The sequence below is a fragment of a genome, unplaced genomic scaffold, assembly GCF_019419815.1.
Source record: "Pyrus x bretschneideri cultivar Hongxiangsu unplaced genomic scaffold, Pyrus_bretschneideri_v1 Contig7, whole genome shotgun sequence".
NCBI lineage: Eukaryota > Viridiplantae > Streptophyta > Magnoliopsida > Rosales > Rosaceae > Pyrus > Pyrus x bretschneideri.
The window spans coordinates 5,437,572-5,461,223 of record NW_025999809.1 but is presented as its reverse complement, the minus strand read 5'-3'; the positions used below and the strand labels follow the sequence as shown (position 1 = coordinate 5,461,223).

Genomic DNA, 23,652 nt, shown 5'->3' with positions numbered 1-23,652 from the left:
TAGCATTTTAGTGGTAGCCAAACAAATGTAAAATGTAAATGTAGGGGTGGGGAGAAAATTTAATGAAAAATAACAACCCTTGATAAAATTGTATGAATTAACATATTTGTCTTACCAAAAATAGCAATATTCATCATAACATTTCTTACAAATTCATACCATATGAATGATAAATTCTACATTTTTAAAGTGATTAATCGTAAGAATATTGCTTCTAACAAATACAACTCGTGCACTCAATCACAAAAAATTTCCATCACGTAATCTATTTTTATGCTGCGCATACCCTGAGTGAGCAAACAAAAGTCTTTTTATACAATAAGAAAGATAATTAACATTTATGCGTAAAGAGAAATCGAATCTAGTATTAACCGATATATGAATTAGGATTAAATTCAAAAATTAATAAAGGAAAAACCAACTTTCAACTTTTCACAAAACTTTTGACAGACAAGGAAAAGAAAAGAAGTTGACAAAATTGAGAAATATTGAGAGTTTACCGCCTCCGGAATTCGATATTTAAGGTCAAAGTTTTCAGACAAGCCTTGTTTGCACTCCAGCGGGACCGTGTCTTAAATTCCGTAATTACGGTCAAGATCTAGTGGCATTTTCGGAAACTTGGGAACTTATTAGGCGTTTTATTTTGTTAATTAAATCGTTAATAGGAACAATTATGTTAATAAAACTTTACAGAGACCCGAAAAATTAAAATCCAAAGTCGACAGAACAGAGAGAAATAAGAAGAAAATCTAGTTGGAAGGAAACAGAAGGGGCGGGGGCTTAATCTCTTCTGCAAATTATTTGGGTTTGTTGAAGGGTTTAAGCTTCTCAGTTTTCATTTAATTTTTTTATTAAATTATTTTTTGGAAAGAAGTATCGGCAAAAATTGTAGTGAAAGGAGGAGAAGTTGGAAGCTTTTTGGTTGCTGGAATTGGATGATTTTTGTTGAGAACGGCTGGGAGTAGATCCAGAAGCAAACCCAAGTCTCTGATCCGATCAGTTTATCTGTAAAAATGGTAATTTTATTTTGTATGTTTCTGCTGGTTTTTGTGTTTTTTAGGATATTTTATTGATTTGGAGTTTTGGGTTTTTATTATTGTATGGAATTTTTGTTTAAAGATTGGAACTTCTTGATGATTTGATGGTTGTCATTGGTTTACTTGCTTTGTGGACTGATCTGCGTTTGGTTTGGAGCAGAACAGAGATTTGATTTGCTTTCGTTGTTTGTGTTTGTGTTTTGTGTCATTTGGTGTAGATGAATGTCATTAGGATTTGTTTACTTCTCCTGTCATGTTGGAATGCCCGTCTGGATTTAGTCGCTTCGAGCTTCGTATTCGGTAGCATAAACATATTGGCAACAATGCTTAAGTTTAGGAATTTAATTGACAAGAGCGAGACTTTATAACTCAATGTGAATCTACTGAAATGGCCATCTGGATTTAGTGAGCAACTGTTTCGAGCTTCTTCTTTGTAGCATTGGCGTGTTGGCAACACTGAGTAATTAATGAGAGTGCGACTTTATAACTCAATGTAATCAGTAACTTGGATGTTGGATTCTGGGGTTGTGCTTGAAAGTGACTTATTGGTTCAGCTCTCATATCCACTTTGGGACTAGCAGTCAGCCTGCAGATTTTATGACCATGCCTAAATCAGTCACTGAACATTAGTTAGATTTGTTTGGCAATAGGAAAATAGACTCTTGGAAGTGACACTGGTATTCGAACTTAAAGACGTGGTTGTTTTTGAGTTGCCAATAATTTTGAGTTGAGTTTGAACTTTGAAAGGTTCATTATTGAGCTTATCTCATGCCGAATCTAGCGTATTTATCAGTTAACTCATATAGACCTCTGACACTCTTTTCCCGTTTAACTCTTTTTTCAGTTATCAGAGAATGCAGTACTTTCCTTATCTTTAGTTTGGATTGGTTCAGCCTTTTTTCTAAGTTGCACATATGCTGACTCTTCTGCTTAATTCTGTAGAGTTTCCTTGCTTTTGAAAATTAAAAGAAAATCCTTGCAGTACACTTTGTGTATTGTTGCCGTTACAGTTAATTCTTGTTCTAATGTTCCACTTGATATGTTAACTTTTGGGACTCTTTCCGTTAGGCTGCTGCTATTAGTCTTGTGGTTGGATCTCTTGTTTGGGTCGAGGATCCTGAAGAAGCTTGGCTAGATGGTGAAATTGTGGAGATTAAAAGTGAAAACTACAAGGTTCTCTGCACTTCAGGGAAGACGGTGGGTGCATTTAATATTTATGCACTATGAATTTGTGCATCCCGATCTCTGTTAATAATGTTTAGTATTTAATCATTTATTTACAATATTCCATCAGTTTATTCTGATAATTTTTCGATCTTCCTTGCTTTCCCCATTTCCCGCAGGTTGTCGTTAAAGCCTCCAGTGTCTATCCTAAAGATGCCGAGGCCCCACCCTGTGGAGTGGATGATATGACAAAGCTGGCTTATTTGCATGAACCAGGTGTCCTGGATAATTTAAGATCAAGATATGATATCAACGAAATATATGTAAGTATTTGACTAAATTAAATAAGTTCTTCCATTTGCTTATGTATGTTTTCTATTTAGCTTGTTGATCGGGTGGGGACGGTGAGTTTCTGCGGTTTATCTGCATTATGTCATCTTTCTTTATGCATTTGGTGCGTGTGAGTGTGCTTTTAATTTTAATATATGAAAGCCAATGATCTAATATACTAAATGCTGCTTCCAGACTTACACAGGGAGCATTTTGATCGCCGTGAACCCTTTTTGTAGACTACCTCATCTGTATGATAGCCATATGATGGAACAATATAAAGGGGCAGATTTTGGTGAACTGAGCCCACACCCGTTTGCTGTTGCAGACGCGGCATATAGGTACATTTTCACATTCTCGCTGTTTATTTGTTTATTTTTGTGATCTCGTTTTGTCCAGTGATGTAAGATTCCATTGGTTTGGTTACAGGCTTATGATTAATGACGGAATAAGTCAGTCAATATTGGTTAGTGGTGAGAGTGGGGCTGGTAAAACTGAAAGCACCAAATTGCTTATGCGCTATCTTGCCTACATGGGAGGGAGAGGTGTTGCTGAAGGGAGGAGTGTTGAGCAGCAAGTCTTGGAGGTACCAAGGATTTAGAACTTTAGTTTGCATTGCAAACAGAAATGAGAAGTCATGAGATTTGATACAATTATATGGTCGACAACTATTGTCTTTCTTATTATTAATTTATCGTCTGTATGATTTAATATGTTTTGGATTTTTGTAACTTTCAGTCAAATCCTGTTTTAGAAGCATTTGGAAATGCGAAGACTGTTAGAAACAATAACTCCAGGTCAGAGGATCGTTTGAAATGTTTCTCACGTCTTGAATTTTTTGTATACTACATGCTCGATTGGGGGTATAACTTTATTTGCCGGTTGTGATTTCTGCAGTCGTTTTGGTAAGTTTGTGGAGCTTCAGTTTGATCAGAATGGGAGGATCTCTGGAGCTGCAATAAGAACTTATTTGCTTGAAAGATCACGCGTTTGTCAGGTGTCCAATCCTGAGAGAAATTATCATTGTTTCTACATGCTTTGTGCTGCACCACCTGAGGTAATGAATCTCTTAAAGTCAAATATACAACTAGAAGCAGAAACACTTAGTATCCATGTTTGCAGGCAAAGCTCAATGTTTCTTCTCTAACAATTTGGATTGACTTTATGTTGTCATCTTCAGGATGTTCAGAGGTTCAAATTGGGACCCGCAAAAACGTTTCATTATTTGAATCAATCAGATTGTATTGAATTGGATGCACTTGATGATGCTGAAGAATACATTGCTACAAGGAAGGCAATGGAGGTTGTTGGAATAAGTTCTGAAGAACAGGTATTGATACAGGGAGTACCTTCAAATGTTAAGATCTTTCTAAAGTGGCCTTGAATTATAATTAATCTTTGCAACTGTATTTAGGATGCCATATTTCGAGTTGTGGCAGCAATTCTACATCTTGGAAATATTGAATTTGCAAAGGGTAAGGAAATGGACTCTTCCATGCCGAAGGACGACAAATCATGGTTCCACCTAAAAACTGCTGCCCAGCTTTTCATGTAATTATGCAATTTCATTGGCACATTATCACACACAAGCTGGTTCTCTTATATTAAGTTTGGCTCCCCTTCTTCTATAAATTAATGAAATGCAGCCTCCTTTTCAATGAATTTTGTTTAGGTGTGATGTGAAGGCGCTAGAAGATTCTCTTTGCAAACGCATTATTGTTACTCGTGATGAAACAATCACAAAATGGCTGGATCCAGAAGCCGCAGCTGTCAGTAGAGATGCTTTGGCTAAAGTTGTGTACTCGAGGTTGTTTGATTGGTAAGTTTCCATGCCAAAAAGTTTGAATGAAGATATCGTAGTATGGTCGTTCCTTGGTTTTACTGTTTCCTTTGATTTGGAACCATACTGAGGTTTCTCTTGCTGATATCCTTGTCATTTCTCTTGTTTGTGCAGGCTTGTGGATAAGATTAACAATTCAATTGGTCAAGATCCTGACTCAAAGTTCTTAATTGGAGTTTTGGACATTTATGGATTTGAGAGTTTCAAAACGAACAGGTGCTTAATTGGTATTCCTTTTGTTTACATAATTGATATGACATAGTTTCGTCGAGTGAAGAAGTATCCCCCTTCCCTCGATGATAGTGTGCACATCAGATGCAAAATATGTGGAGGATCATCTCCCAACAGTTACTTTGAAATCATTGCTCTCATGATCATTTAGCAGTCCACTGAGCTCCACTGATCAACTAGGTTTCCTACCAGATCGCATTGAGGATTGTAAATTTCTAGTATTAGCATAACGTTATTCTAGTACCGCTTTATGGATAGCCTAGGGTTGGCTGGAAAGTTCGCAGTTTGTCAGAAACATGGTGGTCATAGTATCTGTGAATCCATAAGATGCATTGATAATTTAATATACATTTCCGATCAATAGAGAGATGATTCTACTATTAGAAACTTGTTTGGCTCTTTCTCCTGATGCATCGTTGCTTATGAATTTTGTAGTTTTGAGCAATTTTGCATCAATTTGACAAATGAGAAGCTTCAGCAACATTTCAATCAGGTTTGTCGGTCAATGGACTCCCTATTTTCTTTAGTATCCTTGGCACTTCTTCTGTACATCTAATCTATATTGCTTATTTGTTTGGGCAGCACGTGTTCAAAATGGAGCAAGAAGAATATACAAAAGAAGAGATTGATTGGAGTTACATTGAATTTGTTGACAACAAAGATATTCTAGATCTGATTGAAAAGGTTTGTGCTGTCTAACTTGAATTCTGTAATTTGTTTCTGTCGCTATTTATCACCATGTATTTATATGTATGTTGGTTTGTTTTTTGGTGAATCTACTCTTCACGTAAATTTGTTGATCTGGTTTCTTGTTATTAGAATATTCACATTTATTTTTATGATGATTCTTGTGTAAGAGTTCTTATGACGTTTTTAAATATAAATCTTTTGAATTTCAGAAACCTGGTGGCATAATTGCTCTTCTCGATGAAGCTTGGTAAGTGAAGTAGTTTGGATTAGCCTGTCCGTTTTATGTCACATTGCTATCCTTGACATACCATTGTTTATTTAATTACTATTTGCTTAAAAATTATTTTGACACTATTTTATGGTGAGATAACCGAGGCTTATTTTTTGTAGTATGTTTCCAAGATCGACACATGAAACATTTGCTCAGAAGTTATATCAAACATTCAAAAATCATAAGCGCTTCGTGAAACCTAAATTGTCTCAAAGTGACTTCACAATTTGCCATTATGCTGGTGATGTAAGTGTACTTGTTTGTTGACCACTACGGTTACTGCTAGTTTTAGGTAATAATATGTTGTGGTTATAGAGTTTAGAGTCGTAGTTGTACCAAGTAACAAGGTTTAATATAACCTTCAGGTCACTTATCAAACTGAACTGTTTCTGGACAAGAACAAGGACTATGTGGTTGCTGAGCATCAAGCACTATTGAGTGCTTCTACATGTTCCTTTGTCTCGGGCATGTTTACGTCTTTAGTTGAGGATTCGTCCAAGTCCTCCAAGTTCTCCTCAATAGGTTCTCGGTTTAAGGTCTGATATATATATATTTTTTAAATTCTGTTGAAGTAAGTGATTTGTGTATTTGCTTAGTTTTGTGGTTATGAACACCGCATTTGTGCTTTATGCAGCAACAACTGCAACAATTGCTTGAAACTCTCAGTTCTACGGAGCCACATTACATTCGGTGTGTAAAACCCAACAATGTTCTTAAGCCAGCAATCTTTGAGAACAAAAATGTTTTACAACAACTTCGGTGTGGGGTATGACAATGTTGATATCTTTAGGTTGCTTTTTTCTGATAGTGTTGCAATTAGGATTCCCAGCATTTATATGTGATCTGAATTTCAGGGGGTCATGGAAGCAATCAGGATAAGCTGTGCTGGGTATCCTACTAGAAAAGCTTTTGCTGAATTTATAGACCGATTTGGCCTTCTTGCGCCTGAAGTTTTGGATGGAAGGTATCTGCACATTTTGTTTTAAGGGTTGGGGATGTAAATCTTGATTGGTCACAGCATTGAAGGTTCTAACTTTTTTTCTTTCCGCATATGTTATACTTAGCACTGATGAGGTCAATGCTTGCAAGAGACTTTTAGAGAAGGTGGGCCTAGAAGGCTATCAGGTAATTGCTGATCCAATAATCAATTTTGCTTCTCAGCTTGAAATTTGAAGACAGTGATGCTCTCCTTTGCAGTTAGACATTTTATTGGTACTGTTGTCTTAATTTAATCTTTGACGGAATGATGTATTTATGTTATCCTCTAATATGCAAAATAGTGTTTTAAAACTAAACCTAACGTACTAGCTTATTCATGTTTTCAGATTGGTAAAACAAAGGTCTTCCTTCGGGCTGGTCAGATGGCAGAACTGGATGCTCGTAGAAGTGAGGTCTTAGGAAAATCAGCTAGTATTATTCAAAGGAAAGTGCGTTCTTATTTGGCTAAAAGAAGTTTTATCGTGCTCCGTCTTTCTGCAATACAACTTCAAGCTGCATGCAGAGGTAAATTAGTTGGATGTTATTCGAGGTTTCAAGTACTCTAGTCTGTCAATACCTTAAGGCTTTCACCTAATTGTTATGATGTTTTGCGTATGTTTATTGTAGGACATCTTGCTCGACATGTCTATCTGGGCATGAGGAGAGAAGCTTCCAGTCTAATGATCCAAAGGCATTTGCGCATGTATCTTGCTAGGAAAGCTTACAAAGAATTGTATTGCTCTGCTGTATCTATTCAGACCGGTATGCGAGGGTTAACTGCCCGTAATGAGCTACGCTTCAGAAGACAGACCAAAGCAGCAATTATCATCCAGGTAAAATGATAAAAAAGATGATTGTTATAATAAATTTCTTAAGCTCTTCGTATTTTGTGTTTTCCTTAATCATATAAAGGTTACAGATGAAATGCCAATATCATTCTTTTGAATTTCGAAATGTTTCAAAGAGTTGTTTAAAACTTTAAATGTCTATAGGGCCTTTCTATTACTATATCTGGCAAAAAAAATTGTTGTTTCATATTTGTCCCAAAAAATTTAGATTCACTTTGGTGATTGCAGAGCCACTGTCGCAAATTCTTGGCACAGGTCGCATTATAAGAAGACAAAGAAAGCTGCAATTGCCACACAATGTGCTTGGAGGGGAAAGGTTGCACGTATGGAACTACGAAAGCTTAAGATGGTAACAAGCTCATTTTCTTTTCTTTTCATAAGGTCTGTTAGATGATATGTATGCATTATTAGGTTAAAGTTTGGACATTTTTAACTGAAAATGGAGTCTTTTGGAGATCTATATCCTTCTTCATATTTGGGGGCACGTAATCTTCCCAAGTACTACTGAAATAAGACTTTGTGTCATGTTTCTTCAGAGGGTCTCATTTCTTTATTGTTCTATTGCACAGGCTGCAAGGGAGACGGGAGCCCTCCAAGCTGCCAAAAATAAATTAGAAAAGCAAGTTGAAGAATTGACATGGAGATTACAGCTGGAGAAACGCATGAGGGTATGCATGATACTGAATTTAATAAAACATTTGTAAAGTTGTGATACTGGTGTTTTGTCTAGGCATGCAACAACTTAGATTGTTCTCTGCATAATCTTCTTGAAAAAAAAACTACTTTGGGGATGGTGGTTGTTGCTATTCTGTGTATCTCATTCGAATGTGATGTCTGCTGCAAAGTGGGAATATCAAAAAAAAAATAGTTACACGAAAGGAAAAGGGGAAGTTATTTGCCAATCTCTTACTATGTTCCCTTGCTTGTAGGCCGACATGGAAGAAGCCAAAACACAAGAAAATGAAAAACTACAGTCTGCATTGCAAGAGATGCAAGTTCAATTTAAAGAAACTAAGGCGATGCTTGAGAAGGAGGGTGAAGCCTTAGAAAGAGCTGAAAAAGTAGTCCCACTAATACAAAAGGTTCCAGTTGTTGACCATGGCTTGATGGAGAAGCTAACCAACGAAAATGAACAACTGAAGGTAAAGTGATCAAAATTTGTTGCCGAGTACTGCACTTTGATATTTTGAGTTGATACATCAAGAACGTATTCTAAATTTGGGGGAATGAACTTGTACATTTCTATTTACTTGTGTCTTGCTTATTCAAACATGTTGCAGGCTTTAGTGAATTCATTGGAGATAAAAATTGATGAAACAGAAAAGAAATATGAAGAGGCAAACAAAATGAGTGAAGAAAGGTTGAAGCAAGCTTTGGAGGCAGAATCACAGATTATTAAGTTAAAGACGAACATGCAAAGGTTATTTGAGTAAGCTTCTTGTCTGACTATCCATTCAAATTGCGACCAGTCATCTCTCTCTCAGTTATTTATTTCATAGTGATTGTTACTTTCATTTGCAGGCTTGAAGAGAAATTTGCTGACATTGAGTCTGAAAACAAAATTCTTCGGCGACAGCAAATAAGTACACCTGTTAAAAGGGCACATGAGCACCCACCAATTCCACCAATTCCAACAATTCCCCCAACTCCAGAAACTCAGGTAGCACTCCCTCCCCCCTTCTGTTCCTCTCTCCTTCCCTTCCTCCCCCTATCTCTCTCTACACACACACACACACACACACGTGTGTGTGCATTGTCCATACATAAACAAACACAAACACACACATATCTCCTTATTGATTTATGCTATTATTTCAGAGAGTGGAAAATGGTCACCATGTGAATGAAGAGAACAGAACCAATGTAATTTTACTTTTCTCTTCTCTGTTGCTGTCAATCTTCTTTTATCTTTGCCCCTCATATAGCTGCTCCTTTTCCCTATCATTTAGTAATTGACACTGGTGTCTTTGCAGGAACCACAAAGTGCAACGCCAAAGAAGTTTGGCACTGAATCTGATAGCAAGCTGAGGAGATCATTTGTTGAACGTCAACATGTATGTTCTAACTAATACAAACATCCTTTGATTAGGTTGGCTTCTTTTAACATCGTGCCTGGTCGTTTTCCACAGGAGAGTGTTGATGCTCTTATCAACTGTGTTGTGAAAAACATTGGGTTCAGTCAAGGAAAGCCTGTTGCGGCCTTTAGCATCTACAAATGTCTTATCCACTGGAAATCTTTTGAGGCTGAAAGGACTAGTGTGTTTGACCGCCTCATCCAGACGATTGGTTCGGAAATTGAGGTAACTGGATTACTCCGTGTAAGGTTTTCTGTTGGAAGTCAAAAACAAAATTGAAATGTGATTTTTTTTAAGCATGATGAATATGACTGAAATTGTGCACCAATCAATTAATCTGTCTGTTGATTCCAGAACCAAGACAACAATGATCACATGGCTTACTGGCTGTCAAATACATCTGCGTTATTGTTCTTACTCCAACGAAGTCTGAAGGGTTCTGGTGCAGGTGCGAAGAAGCCACCTGCTCCAACATCTCTCTTTGGGAGGATGACCATGGTATCCAGATTCTTCAATATATTCTTTTTCTACTTTCCTTTTGGTTCTTTTTGTTATATATTATGTTTGAAATGCATTATTATTTTGGTTATTTCTTGGAGATTTCACTCCTGTCTTATAATATGGTTTTGTAATTGCAGGGTTTTCGCTCATCCCCTTCTTCTGCAAACCTTGCACCTGCACTTGAGGTAGTACGCCAAGTGGAGGCCAAGTACCCTGCATTGCTATTCAAGCAGCAGCTTACAGCATATGTGGAGAAAATATATGGCATTATTCGAGACAACTTGAAAAAGGAGTTGAATCCATTGCTTTCTTTGTGCATCCAGGTACGCTGAATTTTATTTGACTTCTTGTCTGACTGGAACAAAAGAATCTTAGTCCTACCAAGAGGTGCAGTAGCTGTGATACTATTTCAGTTATAAATCCAATTGGTCTCCCGTGGGTTTTGACTTCTAAAGTCTTTTTCTTAAACATTTATAATGAGTTTGTCAGATGAAATTGGTTACATTATCCAATTGTTTTTGTTTGCTTTCTTCACCTTGAACTTTGTTTTTCTCATCTGCGATACAGGCACCGAGAATGTCAAAGGGTGTACTAAGATCTGGGCGGTCCTTTGGGAAAGATTCTCCAGCGAGTCATTGGCTGAGCATTATTGACGGCCTTAGCACTTTCCTTAGCACATTGAAAGAAAATTTTGTAAGAAACTTATTGTACTATTTGTTTACTATACTATACTAATTTTGGGCAATGCCATACATTCTACTTCATCAATTTTTTTCCTATCTTATTCTTTTATGGGGTTTCAGGTGCCTCCGGTTCTTGTCAAGGAGATCTTCACTCAGACTTTCTCATATATTAATGTACAACTGTTCAATAGGTAAATACTTGTTTCCGCTTTGACGTTTCATCGTTTATGCCAGAATATTCATTTACACCGGAACATGTTATCTTTTTCAGTCTTCTCCTACGCCGTGAATGCTGTACATTCAGCAATGGGGAGTATGTGAAATCTGGATTGGCTGAGTTGGAGTTATGGTGTTGTCAAGCAAAAGAAGAGGTGACTTCCTCCCTCTTCTCTCTCTATGTAAACTTCTCGGTTCATTGTTATTTATTTTCTGACTTTCATGGCTTCGTCTCCTTGGATTCCAGTATGCGGGCTCATCGTGGGATGAACTTAAGCACATAAGACAAGCTGTTGGTTTCCTGGTATGGTTATCCCCATATCGTTATAATTTATGTCATTAAATATGTGGCTGTGGAGTTTACTTGATCTGACTTACATTTCTCAACAGGTCATACATCAGAAGTATAGAATTTCTTATGATGAAATCACCAATGATCTGTGCCCCGTGAGTTTCTCTTTCCCTCTCCTCTGTCTGAGCTAGTCTAGCATATTCTCCAGAGACACATACACGCATTCCCACTCAACCAACAATCTCTCTCCCGTCTCTCTATCTCACTCTCTTTCTCTCTGATAACAATTCTTCGTTTCTTCAGATCCTGAGTGTTCAACAGCTGTATAGAATATGTACTCTCTATTGGGATGACAACTATAATACCCGAAGTGTATCTCCAGATGTAAGTTTGTTCATGACGATATCTTCTTTGGTTGCAGTATTTGGATTCATATTGTTGTCCAGTGATTTTTGTTTAACAACCACCATATTCATGCTTTTACAGGTAATTTCCAGCATGAGAGTACTTATGACCGAGGACTCCAACAATGCTGTCAGCAACTCATTTTTATTGGATGACAATTCCAGGTGGGCTTTCTTTTTCTCTCCTCATGTGTTCTTTGTTGATTAATTACTGGAAAAGGTTTGTGCGACAGAGTGAAGGAAAATGACCATACCCGTACAAACTTGCATGCATGAACATAGTAGCGATTCATAAAATGAAACCATACTTTCTACAGGATGCAATCTAAACTGTCTAGCGATTGAACGTGTGTTTGCTTTATTTAATTTCAATTAACCTGTGAAGACTTGGCACTCTGAATTGCTACTAATCCGTGTTTCTTAATATAGCATTCCCTTCTCGGTTGATGACCTCTCTACGTCCCTACAAGAGAAGGAGTTTTCAGATGTCCAGCCAGCAGATGAACTTCTTGAGCATCCTGCCTTCGAGTTTTTACATGAGTGAGGCTATAAGGATGCGCGAACATGATTTTATCTTGTTTTCTCTAGGTAGGACAGTAATTCAAATTCTATTGCATTTGTTGTAAATCTTTTTTCTTCTTTTCTTTCCCCCATTTTATATCCATGCCCCTTCTGTAAAATTCTTTATTTATTCTTTTATTTGGGCATTCAAAGTGTGAAATCCTCGTTGAAAGGGGAAGCAAAGACATGGAAGTGGGTGTGCATTCTTTTTTTCTTTCTCCTTTGCCTAGTCTCTTCTGCCAATATATGCAGGAAGATAGATGTTAGGAGTACACATACTTTCTTGTAGTGTGGTGGCTGAGCTATTTCTTCCCCCACCAATTCTGTTGTTTGTACAAAGAAATATACTAGCATTATACATAATTTTAAGGTGTTTTTTTGGATGATATTCTCCTCGTGCTGTCGAGATTGCCTGTTATCCTATGGGAAAGTAACGATTAGATATGAAGGGGCCGGGAGACGTTTGACGTTTACACCGTTCCATCCAAGAGTTTTTGCTTCTAGGCACCATTATATGACTGGTGTATGGTGTGGGTGCTAAAAAGGGACGAAAGTGGAGGGTGGAATGCTTATGGTGTTTCCAAATTCAGTTGAGTTACAAAACCGTACTACTGTTATGTTCTCTGTCACTTAAACCAAATTGTATGGTGGAATTTTACGAACTATAAATTTTGGGTTCCTGAGGGCAAACCTACTAAACAATTATAATGTCCTTGAACTCATATTAATATCAAATAAAGAGACGGAAATTATGCAAGGCGGCTTGATCCATGTAGTGTGATGGTTAATTCCAATTCAGTCGCTAAAATCTTAGCTATCTATATGCAATGAATTTCTCTTTCTTATCACGTACTTAGTCATGTGATGCGAAATACAGCAGAATTAGAAACGATCTTTACACACTTTAAACTTTCTTCATCCCCACCAATGTCAATAACTTCTTGGCTTCTCTTTTAGCCTAATTGAAGAAAAAAATTGATCATTTCGTCAGTCATATACAACTGCCGACACTCAAGAATTTATCTTGTTTGAGAAGCTAGTTGACTTGCAATAAAGCCCTCTTGTGCATCACCATCTTTGACTTGCATTTTTTCTAATCCAATTGCTGCACCTCTCTCCAAACTTCTAAAGTCAAAACACATAGAAATCAAAGAACAAGTTGATAAAATTTCTAGCTCTTAGTAACCTTGATTTCCTAAGACATAATTGGACACGGACATGTCCTTGAAAATCAAATCAAAATTTGATTCAAAATTTTTTGTTTCTCCCTAGCCATGAGGATTTCACATGGCACTTGCCTAGTACCTTCACCTATTTCACAAGGGGCTTCACCATGCCCTTCTCAACCACAAGAAAGTCCTCGTTCCTCACTTAGCCTCTGGACCACGTGACAAATTTAGGACCCCCACTGGACCACCCCATATTTTTCTTCAAACCACACAACGGGCCCTTTGTCGGCTTGGTTTGTACAGCTTGCAAAACTAGTCTTATTGCACCAAATTAGACCCTATCCACTAAATTTTGGGTCCATGTGGGTAAATCTTTGAAGGGTACCTGACTGAACCAATTTATCACTCTGGTATTTTGGTCCATGGCAGGTCCCCTCAAATTTCTACATCTAATCTCCTCTGCCATGCACTTTGAAATTAGACAAAAACCACACTATCGTGTTATGTATGCAACCAAATTTTATCTAGTATTGTTGGGTCCATTCCTCGGCATTCATGTAAACAGTTACAAAACATTTTCGTCCTACCGGGTTAGGGTTATATTGTTAAATTGTTAATAAATGCAAACGTGTTATGTTGTTAAACTGTTTATAAAGTAGAAACATGATTGCGTGTCATGCTCTAATAACTTTAGTGGAAGTGATTGTGATTAGGGCCGGACAAGAGGATTGTATTGAACTAATTCAAGCTCAATAAGTAGTAGGGTTAAGTACGAGTATACTATCTAATTTTTAGGGGTGGTCTCAAATTGGCCACAACCTTTATATTCTAAACAATCATTTACCGTTTTGAAAACTAGACATTTGCTATGTCACTATTGCTAGTGAAAATTGTACATCTGTTAGGTCACTGTCATTAGTGATGACGTAGACAAATATTGAAGAGAGTTTTCACCCTCAGATTATCTATGGGGCTCTGAATTTCCCAATCTCCCTTTTTAGCCAAGTATTTTGAGGCTTTAATTTCGCTAAAAGGACTTGATTGGAGAATCCATAACTTAGTAGATGACATGTCAATAAAAATCAACTTCAGTATTTTCATCCACATCATTTAAAATATCTTCTAAATGTTGAGTGGTTACTTGTACATAACCTAATTAAGTAACAACATACGAATTAATAAGCTTCATTTGTATGGTTGCTGCCCAAACCCTAATCTAGTCAATTCCCTGACTCTATAATACAAGCTAAGATTCTTTCTTCAAATCAAACAAAAAATCTAGGTTGCCGACGTGATCTCGTTGTCGTGAAATTTTTCATCATAAATAATGTGCTCTAAATTTGGCTTACTCAATCGATCGAGGATGAATGAGATGATGTTGACCTAATAGGAGAAGTCCGAGTGTGTCACTTTCGTTATCCCATGGCAGATCAAATGCATCCAAATTGAGCCTTCTCTTTGAAGATCATCATTTTGATATGACCTTATCATATTTGTTTCCAAATTGTGGTTGCAATTCAAAGTTTTCCGATAAGTGCAGCCAAGTTCGTGTCATATGTAGAGGAGAAGAAAACCCACATTTCAAAACTAATGCCCCCTCAATTATGATTGTCTCAACGTACCCCAACCGTTGGATTAATTAGTGGAGTTCCATTTTGCTTGGCCTTAAAACTAGAGCTCAAAGGAAAAACTCTATACATTACGACGGAATGTTATTGTGAGTCGTTTATGTATACGTAAATGAGTGCTATTTGTGATTAATACATTCCAATCTATACCAGCCAATCATCTATGCACGCGTGTTAAATTTCAAAGTACGTTAAAAATGTACATATTTGGGCATTTTAAGGAGGAACATGCTTCTATTTGTGAAGACATTAATCAAGCTTTTCAAATGTCTAACTTGTCACTACAATAGTACAAGTGGCCAAAGTAGCCAACTGTTGTCGTCCTTGATGCACAAACTGGCAGCTCACAGAAGGTTTTGAGAAGGAAATGTTTTGGTTAATGCTACTATTTACATAATTAAGCATCTCAAACCGCATGTTGATTTTCCAATAACAAACTAACCAACTAATTTATATGCTAATAGATAAAATATGGTTTGCCACAACTATACCAAAAGAAAATGAGAAATGCTAAGGAGACTTTCTCAAACGTGAGACTTTCAGTCATCTCATATTTTTGGCACAATTTCGTACGTGCCACCGTTATAAAACATTGTGCAAAAAACATGAGGTGATGGAGAGTTCCACTTTGAGAGAGTCGACTTAATTAGCATTTCTCAAAGAAAATAGCATGAAAAATAAAAATAAAAAATCCAAATGCATTAATTGGGTAACAGTCAATGGTGACCCTCTTAATATTAGTATAATTGAACATTCATATGGATTATGGAGATTAACTAGTTGGTCAAAAATCAAGGTTTGTATGGTGATCGTGGGTGGCTGATCATATATCTGTTGCACATGTATTAGTTAAGTAAAATGGCATTTTAATTTGCTAATAACGACATTTGACTAATTAATTTCTCACTAACGGTCTAACTGCAGTCACTAATATTCCAAAATTGTAGTTAAAACCGGCTGATCCATGTGGTCTCATGTGTTTCAAAGAATCGAGATCTCTTTGTTCGTATCTGGTCAAACTCCGTTCATGACGTTATCGTAAGCTAATCTCTAATTATGGTTTAAGGGTCACGTTCTGGTTTGAAACCCTAAACGAGTAGTTCATCGGAAAATATTATAAGATGTTTGCAGTTAATGCAGTTACAAAGTTAGTTAAGATCACCCATGCATGTTAGAGAGCAGTGAGTGTGCATGTTAGAGAGTAGTGAGCTTAAACGATCATGTTCAAAACACATTCCAGATATTCAAAGGTAGAATCGCCGACTTCCTCACCGCATTTAGTTTGTTTTCTTTTATTATTACTACTATTTGGTCAAACGGTAATTAATAATAATAAAAAGGCTATGTACATAGAAAGTTCGAACGGTAACCATTTAGTGCTTTTTTTTTTAATAAATTTTACAGAGTTTAGTTCTACTTATTACTCTACCGTGTTTACTGCTAACAAAATTTTGGTGGCTTACTAATCAGTTAATAAGTTAATAAAGTGGTAATATTAGTTTGAAAAACGTTAGCATTATTCATTCGATGATGAGTCATATCTATCTATATTGCCATCTAAGTGTTCATCAAGAGTTGAGTGAGTATATTAAGCGTGGTGGTTGAAAATTTTGGTTTGCAAAAATACTAAACAAATAGTTGACTTTCCCTCATAACGCAAGTGACTCCACCATAGAGTTTTGAGTTTCCAAATGGGGAAAACCCTTTGGTCTCACCATTAATAGTAGTTTATAACTATTATATGGGTCACATCACATGGATTGAATTTGATTAGTAGCTCTATAGTTGCAAAGCTAATCCAACGTGTCGAGGCCGGCCTTAGATAATGCCTGACAGGCTGACATGTGGAACTGTGCATGCAAATGCAGAAGCCATGAAACATTCATAAAAAATAATAATTTTTTCTGAGTTTCTTCTCTACATTCTGCTCTGATCTACAGTAGCCAGGGTTTCAAGGACAAATGCAGCTAGGGTTTCGAGGACTAGTGTTAAAGATGCATTATTTTTGTTAATTATTGAGTTCTATATGGCAGCTTTGGGAGGATACAGGAGCATGAGACTGCGTCAATGGGGATTGACGTGTATATATATGTGCATGAATCTTATTGCACCTAAAATATCCACGTAGACGAATTATTATTTTATGTGCAGGCACGTAGACATAGTTGTTGAAGTTCCAACCTGCAAAACTTGTTTTCTTGAGAAGCCTTGAGATTCTGACAGAAAATTTTAGTTTAGTTTATTAAAATCCTTATAATGAAGAATGCGTGCGAAGAGGGAAGCTAAACAAAGGCAGCATCGTATTGTATATCGCCTATGATTGAATGTATGGAAGTGAGCATGAACACTAAAATGGTGTTAGCTTTTGAGATTTACATTAGTAAATAAATTAAATCATATTCATTTAATAATAATCGATACATAAAATTGGTCCCAGCGTCTTAATATATTCCCATTAATAAAATACTTCAAATTTTGAAAATTGAATATCCATTAGTTACTGTTGTTAATTGACTATGTTATCACCATTAAATGATTGTGTAGACAAATAAACTTAAGGGCATGTTTTGGTTTTACTATCACGTCATCTATGAAACTCTGAATGCTGAAGCTAACCCTCTTAATCAAAGCCAATTTAAAAATTAACAACTTAGCTAAAAGCAACCAATTTGTGATTTAAACCTCTATAAGTGACGTGTTAGTGAAAAATGAACATACCTTTTAGTATATTCATGTCATTACTTATGCTTTAGTGACATAACAGATATATATCCAACTATCAAAACATTTGGTAGTTATTTAAAATTAATGTTTCAAAAGTTTTGAACCAGTTAATAATCTTAATATATAATTGAGTAGTTCTACGTACTTAATCCAAACATTATACGGTGAAATTAAAATAGTGATACTGTTTCTATAGTGATACTCTATATATGTCTTAAAATAGTTTTGGTCCCAACTTGGGCCAATTTATATATATGTATTAAACTTCACATTGTATTAAGTTATAATTTTTCTAGGTCATCTCTAAGAAATTTGTCTTCATGGTAATAACAGCCCTAAAAATATGAATTATCTTACAAATAAATGTAAGATGAAATTAAAATAGTTTATAGGGTAATTATTTATTCCTTAGAGTAGTTATCACGCCTTTAAACTTACCGGTACACATATTGTTGTTGAAGCTATTCTTACTTTTAAAGCATGTTTACAATTTTTTGGCATGAAACTTTAGAAACTGAGTGTGTCTCTTTTTTTTTTTTTTTCAATGTCTAGATATTTAAATTGACATACTCTACTATTAATCAGATGATTTTGGTTACTAAGATGATAATACCAATTAGTATATGAGTTAAGTACCACAATGTGGGATTAATTAATTACAAAAAAAATCTGACGTATACAATATAAAACTTGGTTTAGAAAACCTAGTCAAACATCTACAAACACATCTCATTAAGAATTACCACATGTTTCACTTCTAATCCCATTTTTTTAATCAAAACCTCACCTGAATCCTCTCTGACTCTCGCTCTCACCCTGGAACTTGGAAGACTAAATCCATAAATGGATTTCGATGGGGTTTGTGGTATAATTACAAAGGAAGGGGGCGGCACCTAGGATTAAGAGAAGGCTCCAATAGAAAATTCACATAAAATTTTGAAAATAAATAACATAAAAAATAAGCCCGATGCCACATGCGAGCCTTTGGTTTCGCCAGATGCAATGACCCCAACATGATATTTGGGTGACCATTTAGGAGATAACTTATTGAGACTCTTTTTTTTTTTTTTTTTTTTCTTCTAAAAATGGGACAACGGGTGGCAAATTATGGTTATCCATCCTTTCAGTGGCGCGGGAAGACTCATAGAGGCATTTCAGCCTCCCCTGGTCACAAGTCTGGCTTCCACACCAGCAGTGGGTTTCGAACCGACCGAGACCTCAAGTTTTTAGTTTCAAGGAAGCCTCATAATCAGCCCTTTACCATTGGACTACCAGCTCATGGTTAGATAACTTGAGACTTCATTCGAACTGTTTTTCCGATCTCATCAACTGAATACATATAATATAATGTAATATATAAGGTACCATTAGCAAAATAAATAAAAATATATATGACTCATTTGAAAATACTTTTAAAATGACTGAAAGCACTTTTAAATAAAATATTTTTGGGTTTTAAAAGCACTTGAAGTTTTGACGCAATAAGCACTATTTATGTTCTTCTTATAGAAAGCACTTCAAGATTTTTTTTTTTTTTTTTCAAGATCTACTTGTATTTATACTAAGAATTAATTTCAAAAGCATTTTTACCAAAAATACTATTAGTGATTTTAAAAGTATGTTCAAACAAGCCAATAATGTATTATTATTGGCATATCAAACAAGATCATTCTACCTTTCAAACTTTTTATATTTAAAAACAAAATATACAATAAGTGTAAAATGACTTTTTAATCACTAATAGTTTTTCTTTTACACGTGTATGTTGGGAATTATGTTATCAAAATGAAGGAATGAGCATTTTTATTTTTTGACAAGAGAGAAAGCATTTCATTTCAATCTTTTGGGGTTAGGTGCGTTTTTTATTTTCTTTTACCAAATGATAAGATAATTACTTACATTGAAAGAATTCGAACTTAGTTGCATAAAATGATGATGACAAATATTCTAATCTATTTTGTCACATTCCGGTCCGGGCCTCCACCACATTTCGGGCCCGATTCCACCGTAGCATGATATTGTCCGCTTTGGGCCCCGACCACGCCCTCACGGTTTTGTTTCTGGGAACTCACACGAGAACTTCCCAGTGGGTCACCCATCCTGGGATTGCTCTCGCGCGAACTCGCCTAACTTCGGAGTTCCGATGGAATCTGAAGCCAGTGAGCTCCCAAAAAGCCTCGTGCTAGGTAGAGATGGGAATATACATATAAGGCTTACAAGATCCATTTCCCTGGGCGATGTGGGATGTTACAATCCACCCCCCTTAGGAGCCCAACGTCCTCGTTGGCACACTTCCGACCAAGGATTGGCTCTGATACCAAATTGTCACATCCCGGCCCAGGCCCTCACCACATCCCGGGCTCAACTCCACCGTAGCACGATATTGTCCACTTTGGACCCCGACCATGCCCTCACGGTTTTGTTTCTAGGAACTCACACCAGAACTTCCTGGTGGGTCACCCATCATGGGATTGCTCTCGCATGAACTCGTTTAACTTCGGAGTTCCAATGGAACCCTAAGCCAGTGAGCTCCCAAAAGGCCTCGTGCTAGGTAGAGATGAGAATATACATATAAGACTTACAGGATCCATTCTCCTGGGCGATGTGGGATGTTACATATTTCACTAAATTTACATTTTCTTGTAAATGTTATTGCTATGTGAAGCAACAATGAGATCACACACTGGAATTTATGAGGTCAGCCACTTTCAAGGGATCAATGATTCAATTTAACAAACACGTAGTCATGTGATTAACACAATGCTGATTATTGGGGAGTTGGGATCCTTACCGGAAGATCACTATTTTGCTCAGCGTAATCCTTAGTTTAGGGCTCTAATTAAAATCATATTTTATAGCAATTTTAATTCTCTCTTTTATATCAAAATTGGTTGCGGCACATGCTATATATGTACTAAGAGAAGTTAAAAAACAAGGAATTGATACAATGATCTAAGGAAAGGACGAAAGGCCAACGGGCAACACCATCCAATCATCTTTTGATAATACATAAAATCTTCCAAACAATACTGCGGACAATCAGACGGAGCAGAATCTTTTTTCTGTTAATAAAGAAACTTCTCAGCACATACAGATTTCTGCTGATCCTTCAACCAGCACCCCTTCTCATGATTGCCGGTTAAGGGTTGATTCTTCTCATCAGGTAATAGTAGAAGCCATTGACCCATCTCCGGCTGCTAACAATTCCAAGTAATAATTCTAGCTTTCTGGAAATTCCGACAAATTAGTACCAAACGAAAAAGTTCAAGAAATGCGAAGTTCCTTGTTTGGGGTTATTTCATCTAAAACTGCTTTACGTTCCGAAAGAATGCTGAAGTTTTATTGTGATCACACAATCACATGTTGAGGAAGCTGCTAGTTGGAAATTTTACACAAATTCGATGGTAATAAACTTATGATTTTTGGTCAAATACATGCTTATTTGCATGTGGCCGAATATTTTAATGGATAAGGTGTTGGATTTTGTGTTTCGGGTTCGAAACTCTCCCCTCCCAAATTTATTGGAATAGTTTCGAACCCTCTCCATCTCCTTAATCAAAATAAAATTAAAGAAAATGCTTATTTGGCCGGCCATGTTATATTAAAAATGCAAACATTAATTGTTTAAATCAATTTGACTAGTTGACCAAAAAAAAATCGACTAACAAGCAATTTCATGTAAAATAACTACTCTCTGCATAATTGCATGTCTTTAATATTGTACTTGTCCCACTAACATGCATGTTGACCACTTGACCTAAAGTAGAATTATGTCATTAATTTTAGGCTTGACCAAAACCCTAAACAAATGTTAATACCGGTATCTTGGTACTAATCATATTATCATCACCAAGATTTTATGTTCGCAATACAAATATCTAGAACAAATCCAACCACATGCGATAAATATTCCTTGGAATTAATTAATCATGTTTTGGTATTGCTTGTATTTAGTCAACTACGTGAAAGAAAACATATGGAGGTTTTGGAACGAAGATCTTTCAAATCTTTCCAAAGTTCTTATGTGTCCATATAATTTTATTTTTCTTTGTGATCTTCCTCGAAAATTTTATTAGTTTTCTCGGTGCATGTCATGTGAGGCATTTGATTCTCTCTTAAAACCCTAGCTAATAATAAACCGAACCGTTGGATTGGAATTCAGTATAAGGCTGCATTTCGAGCCGTTGCTTTGTGAGGTAGCCGAGGTATTCTCCTAACGTTGTTTTAATCATTGGGTAGTCGCCAACTCGATTATCTTTTTTGCTAAACAATAATGAGATCAGGCTTTAAAAACTTGTTGTGAGTGGAATGAACATGGAGAGAGGGAGAGGGAGAGAGAGAGAGAGAGAGAGAGAGAGAGAGAGAGAGAACTCTCTTGTAATCTTTTTGGGTCCTTTCTTAATCATGAATTGGAGCTAACCTAAAATTTTAAATTTTATTAGATAACCCTTTCCTACCAAATAAGAGAAATGGAATTCGTTGCTTCTGGTTTGACCAAGAAAGAGGTGTGAATACACGTTCGCAGATTACCAAAACTATATATATATATGTGTGTGTGTGTGTGTGTGTGTGTAGGAAGATGATGAATAGGAAAGAAGGATAAAAGAATATGTGTGTGTCTGTATATGTATGTGTGTGTGTGTGTGTGTGTGTGTGTGTGTGTGTGTGTGTGGTGTGTGTTTTGTTAAAAGTGTTCCGTTCCAAAGTCCAGAGAACCGCTAAACAAAGAAAGACATCAGTACAAGGGATTCACACAAATAACTCGAGTCTTATCAACCCTCTCAAACATCATCTAAAAGTAAACTAATAATTGAATGAGGAGGGTCATCCTACATATATTTAAGCACACTTAAAAAGAAACTAAAATCTTTACCTGCCCTCTAGTTATATTTTCTGGATGGTAATTAAGACGTTCACCAAAAGTTAAATAAAATAAAATTTTGATATGGACCATATGCCATGATAAGTAATATATATCTCCTTTTTGTTTTTCATCTAGTATATCTCTACATCAACTGTTTCTATTAAAATAGACATGAACAACGTCCTTAATAAAAAAAAAAAAATCAGCTGGTAGCTTGTCATGGCAGTCCATTTTTTCGAGGGCTGATAAGGTTCATAGAGGCATTTCAGTCTCCCTTTAGCCACTATCGTGCAATTTACTAGTGCAAGAGATCAAATCCAAGATGCTCCGTGGGAAATATGGGCCTATAATTCTAATCACTAGGCCACTTGTGGTGGTTGTGACCAACATCCTATGTAAAGTTATTGTATTTTTATGTGCTAGTAGCATATATAAAACCCATTTAAAATTTCTTTCAAAATAACTGAAAGCGTTTTTGGTGAATTTTTTTTTTTTTTAGATTCTGAAAGCACTTGAAATGTATTTTGAAAGAAGCACCAATTATGTGCTTCCTGTAGAAAGCACTTCGAGTGCTTTTCTAAGATTCACTTTGCATTTTTACTAAGGACTAATTGGTTCCAAAAACATTTTCATAAAAAATGCTTTCAATCTTTTTAAATATATATATATATCCAAACATAGCCGTAATCTCTTAAAAAAGTACTTAAATGCTTGTTGAAAGAAATATCACATAGCAAGTGCTAGTTTTTTCGACTTTTTGGTTAAGGGTGTGCTATTCATACATCTCTTTTTCCTTCTCACACACATTTTGTTAATTTCTGTCATTTGATATTTTTTAATTCAGTCGATCCAACGGCTGCAAATTAAGACGGTGTGTATGAAGTACAAAATGGTGTGTGGACAGTACAAGTACCCCTTTGGTTAAGGGTAATGCCAGGGAGACAAAATTTTCAAATTAAATTTTGTAAACCAAATGATGTGAATCGTGATGATTGGATTATTACTTAAGTATTAATTAACGTGATTATTTCCTATTGATGATGTATAATTTGGTTTGCAAATTTGGTTTAAAAATTTGGTCTCCCTAACATTATTTGATTAACTTGCTTATTTCCTATTGGTGAGTGGTGACACATCATTTGGTTT

At 36.1% G+C, this 23,652-nt stretch overlaps 1 protein-coding gene across 1 annotated transcript; it reads left to right on the top strand.

Moving 5' to 3' along the window:
• Window positions 1-684: 684 nt before the first annotated feature.
• On the top strand, window positions 685-12,507 carry LOC125472417 (myosin-6-like). The gene is given in 40 exon segments (XM_048573822.1): window positions 685-1,016; window positions 2,106-2,234; window positions 2,381-2,524; window positions 2,727-2,872; window positions 2,961-3,117; window positions 3,270-3,328; window positions 3,429-3,588; window positions 3,712-3,861; window positions 3,946-4,082; window positions 4,204-4,350; window positions 4,486-4,587; window positions 5,038-5,095; window positions 5,185-5,286; window positions 5,502-5,539; window positions 5,683-5,809; window positions 5,929-6,099; window positions 6,198-6,329; window positions 6,418-6,527; window positions 6,628-6,688; window positions 6,889-7,066; window positions 7,169-7,374; window positions 7,618-7,644; window positions 7,646-7,738; window positions 7,959-8,057; window positions 8,319-8,531; window positions 8,670-8,809; window positions 8,911-9,049; window positions 9,208-9,252; window positions 9,363-9,443; window positions 9,519-9,689; window positions 9,819-9,962; window positions 10,103-10,288; window positions 10,533-10,658; window positions 10,769-10,839; window positions 10,920-11,019; window positions 11,112-11,168; window positions 11,255-11,311; window positions 11,460-11,540; window positions 11,643-11,725; window positions 11,990-12,507. Coding segments are annotated over 40 exon segments (4,545 nt in total). The 5' UTR covers window positions 685-1,013; the 3' UTR covers window positions 12,105-12,507.
• The last annotated feature ends 11,145 nt before the right edge of the window (window positions 12,508-23,652 follow it).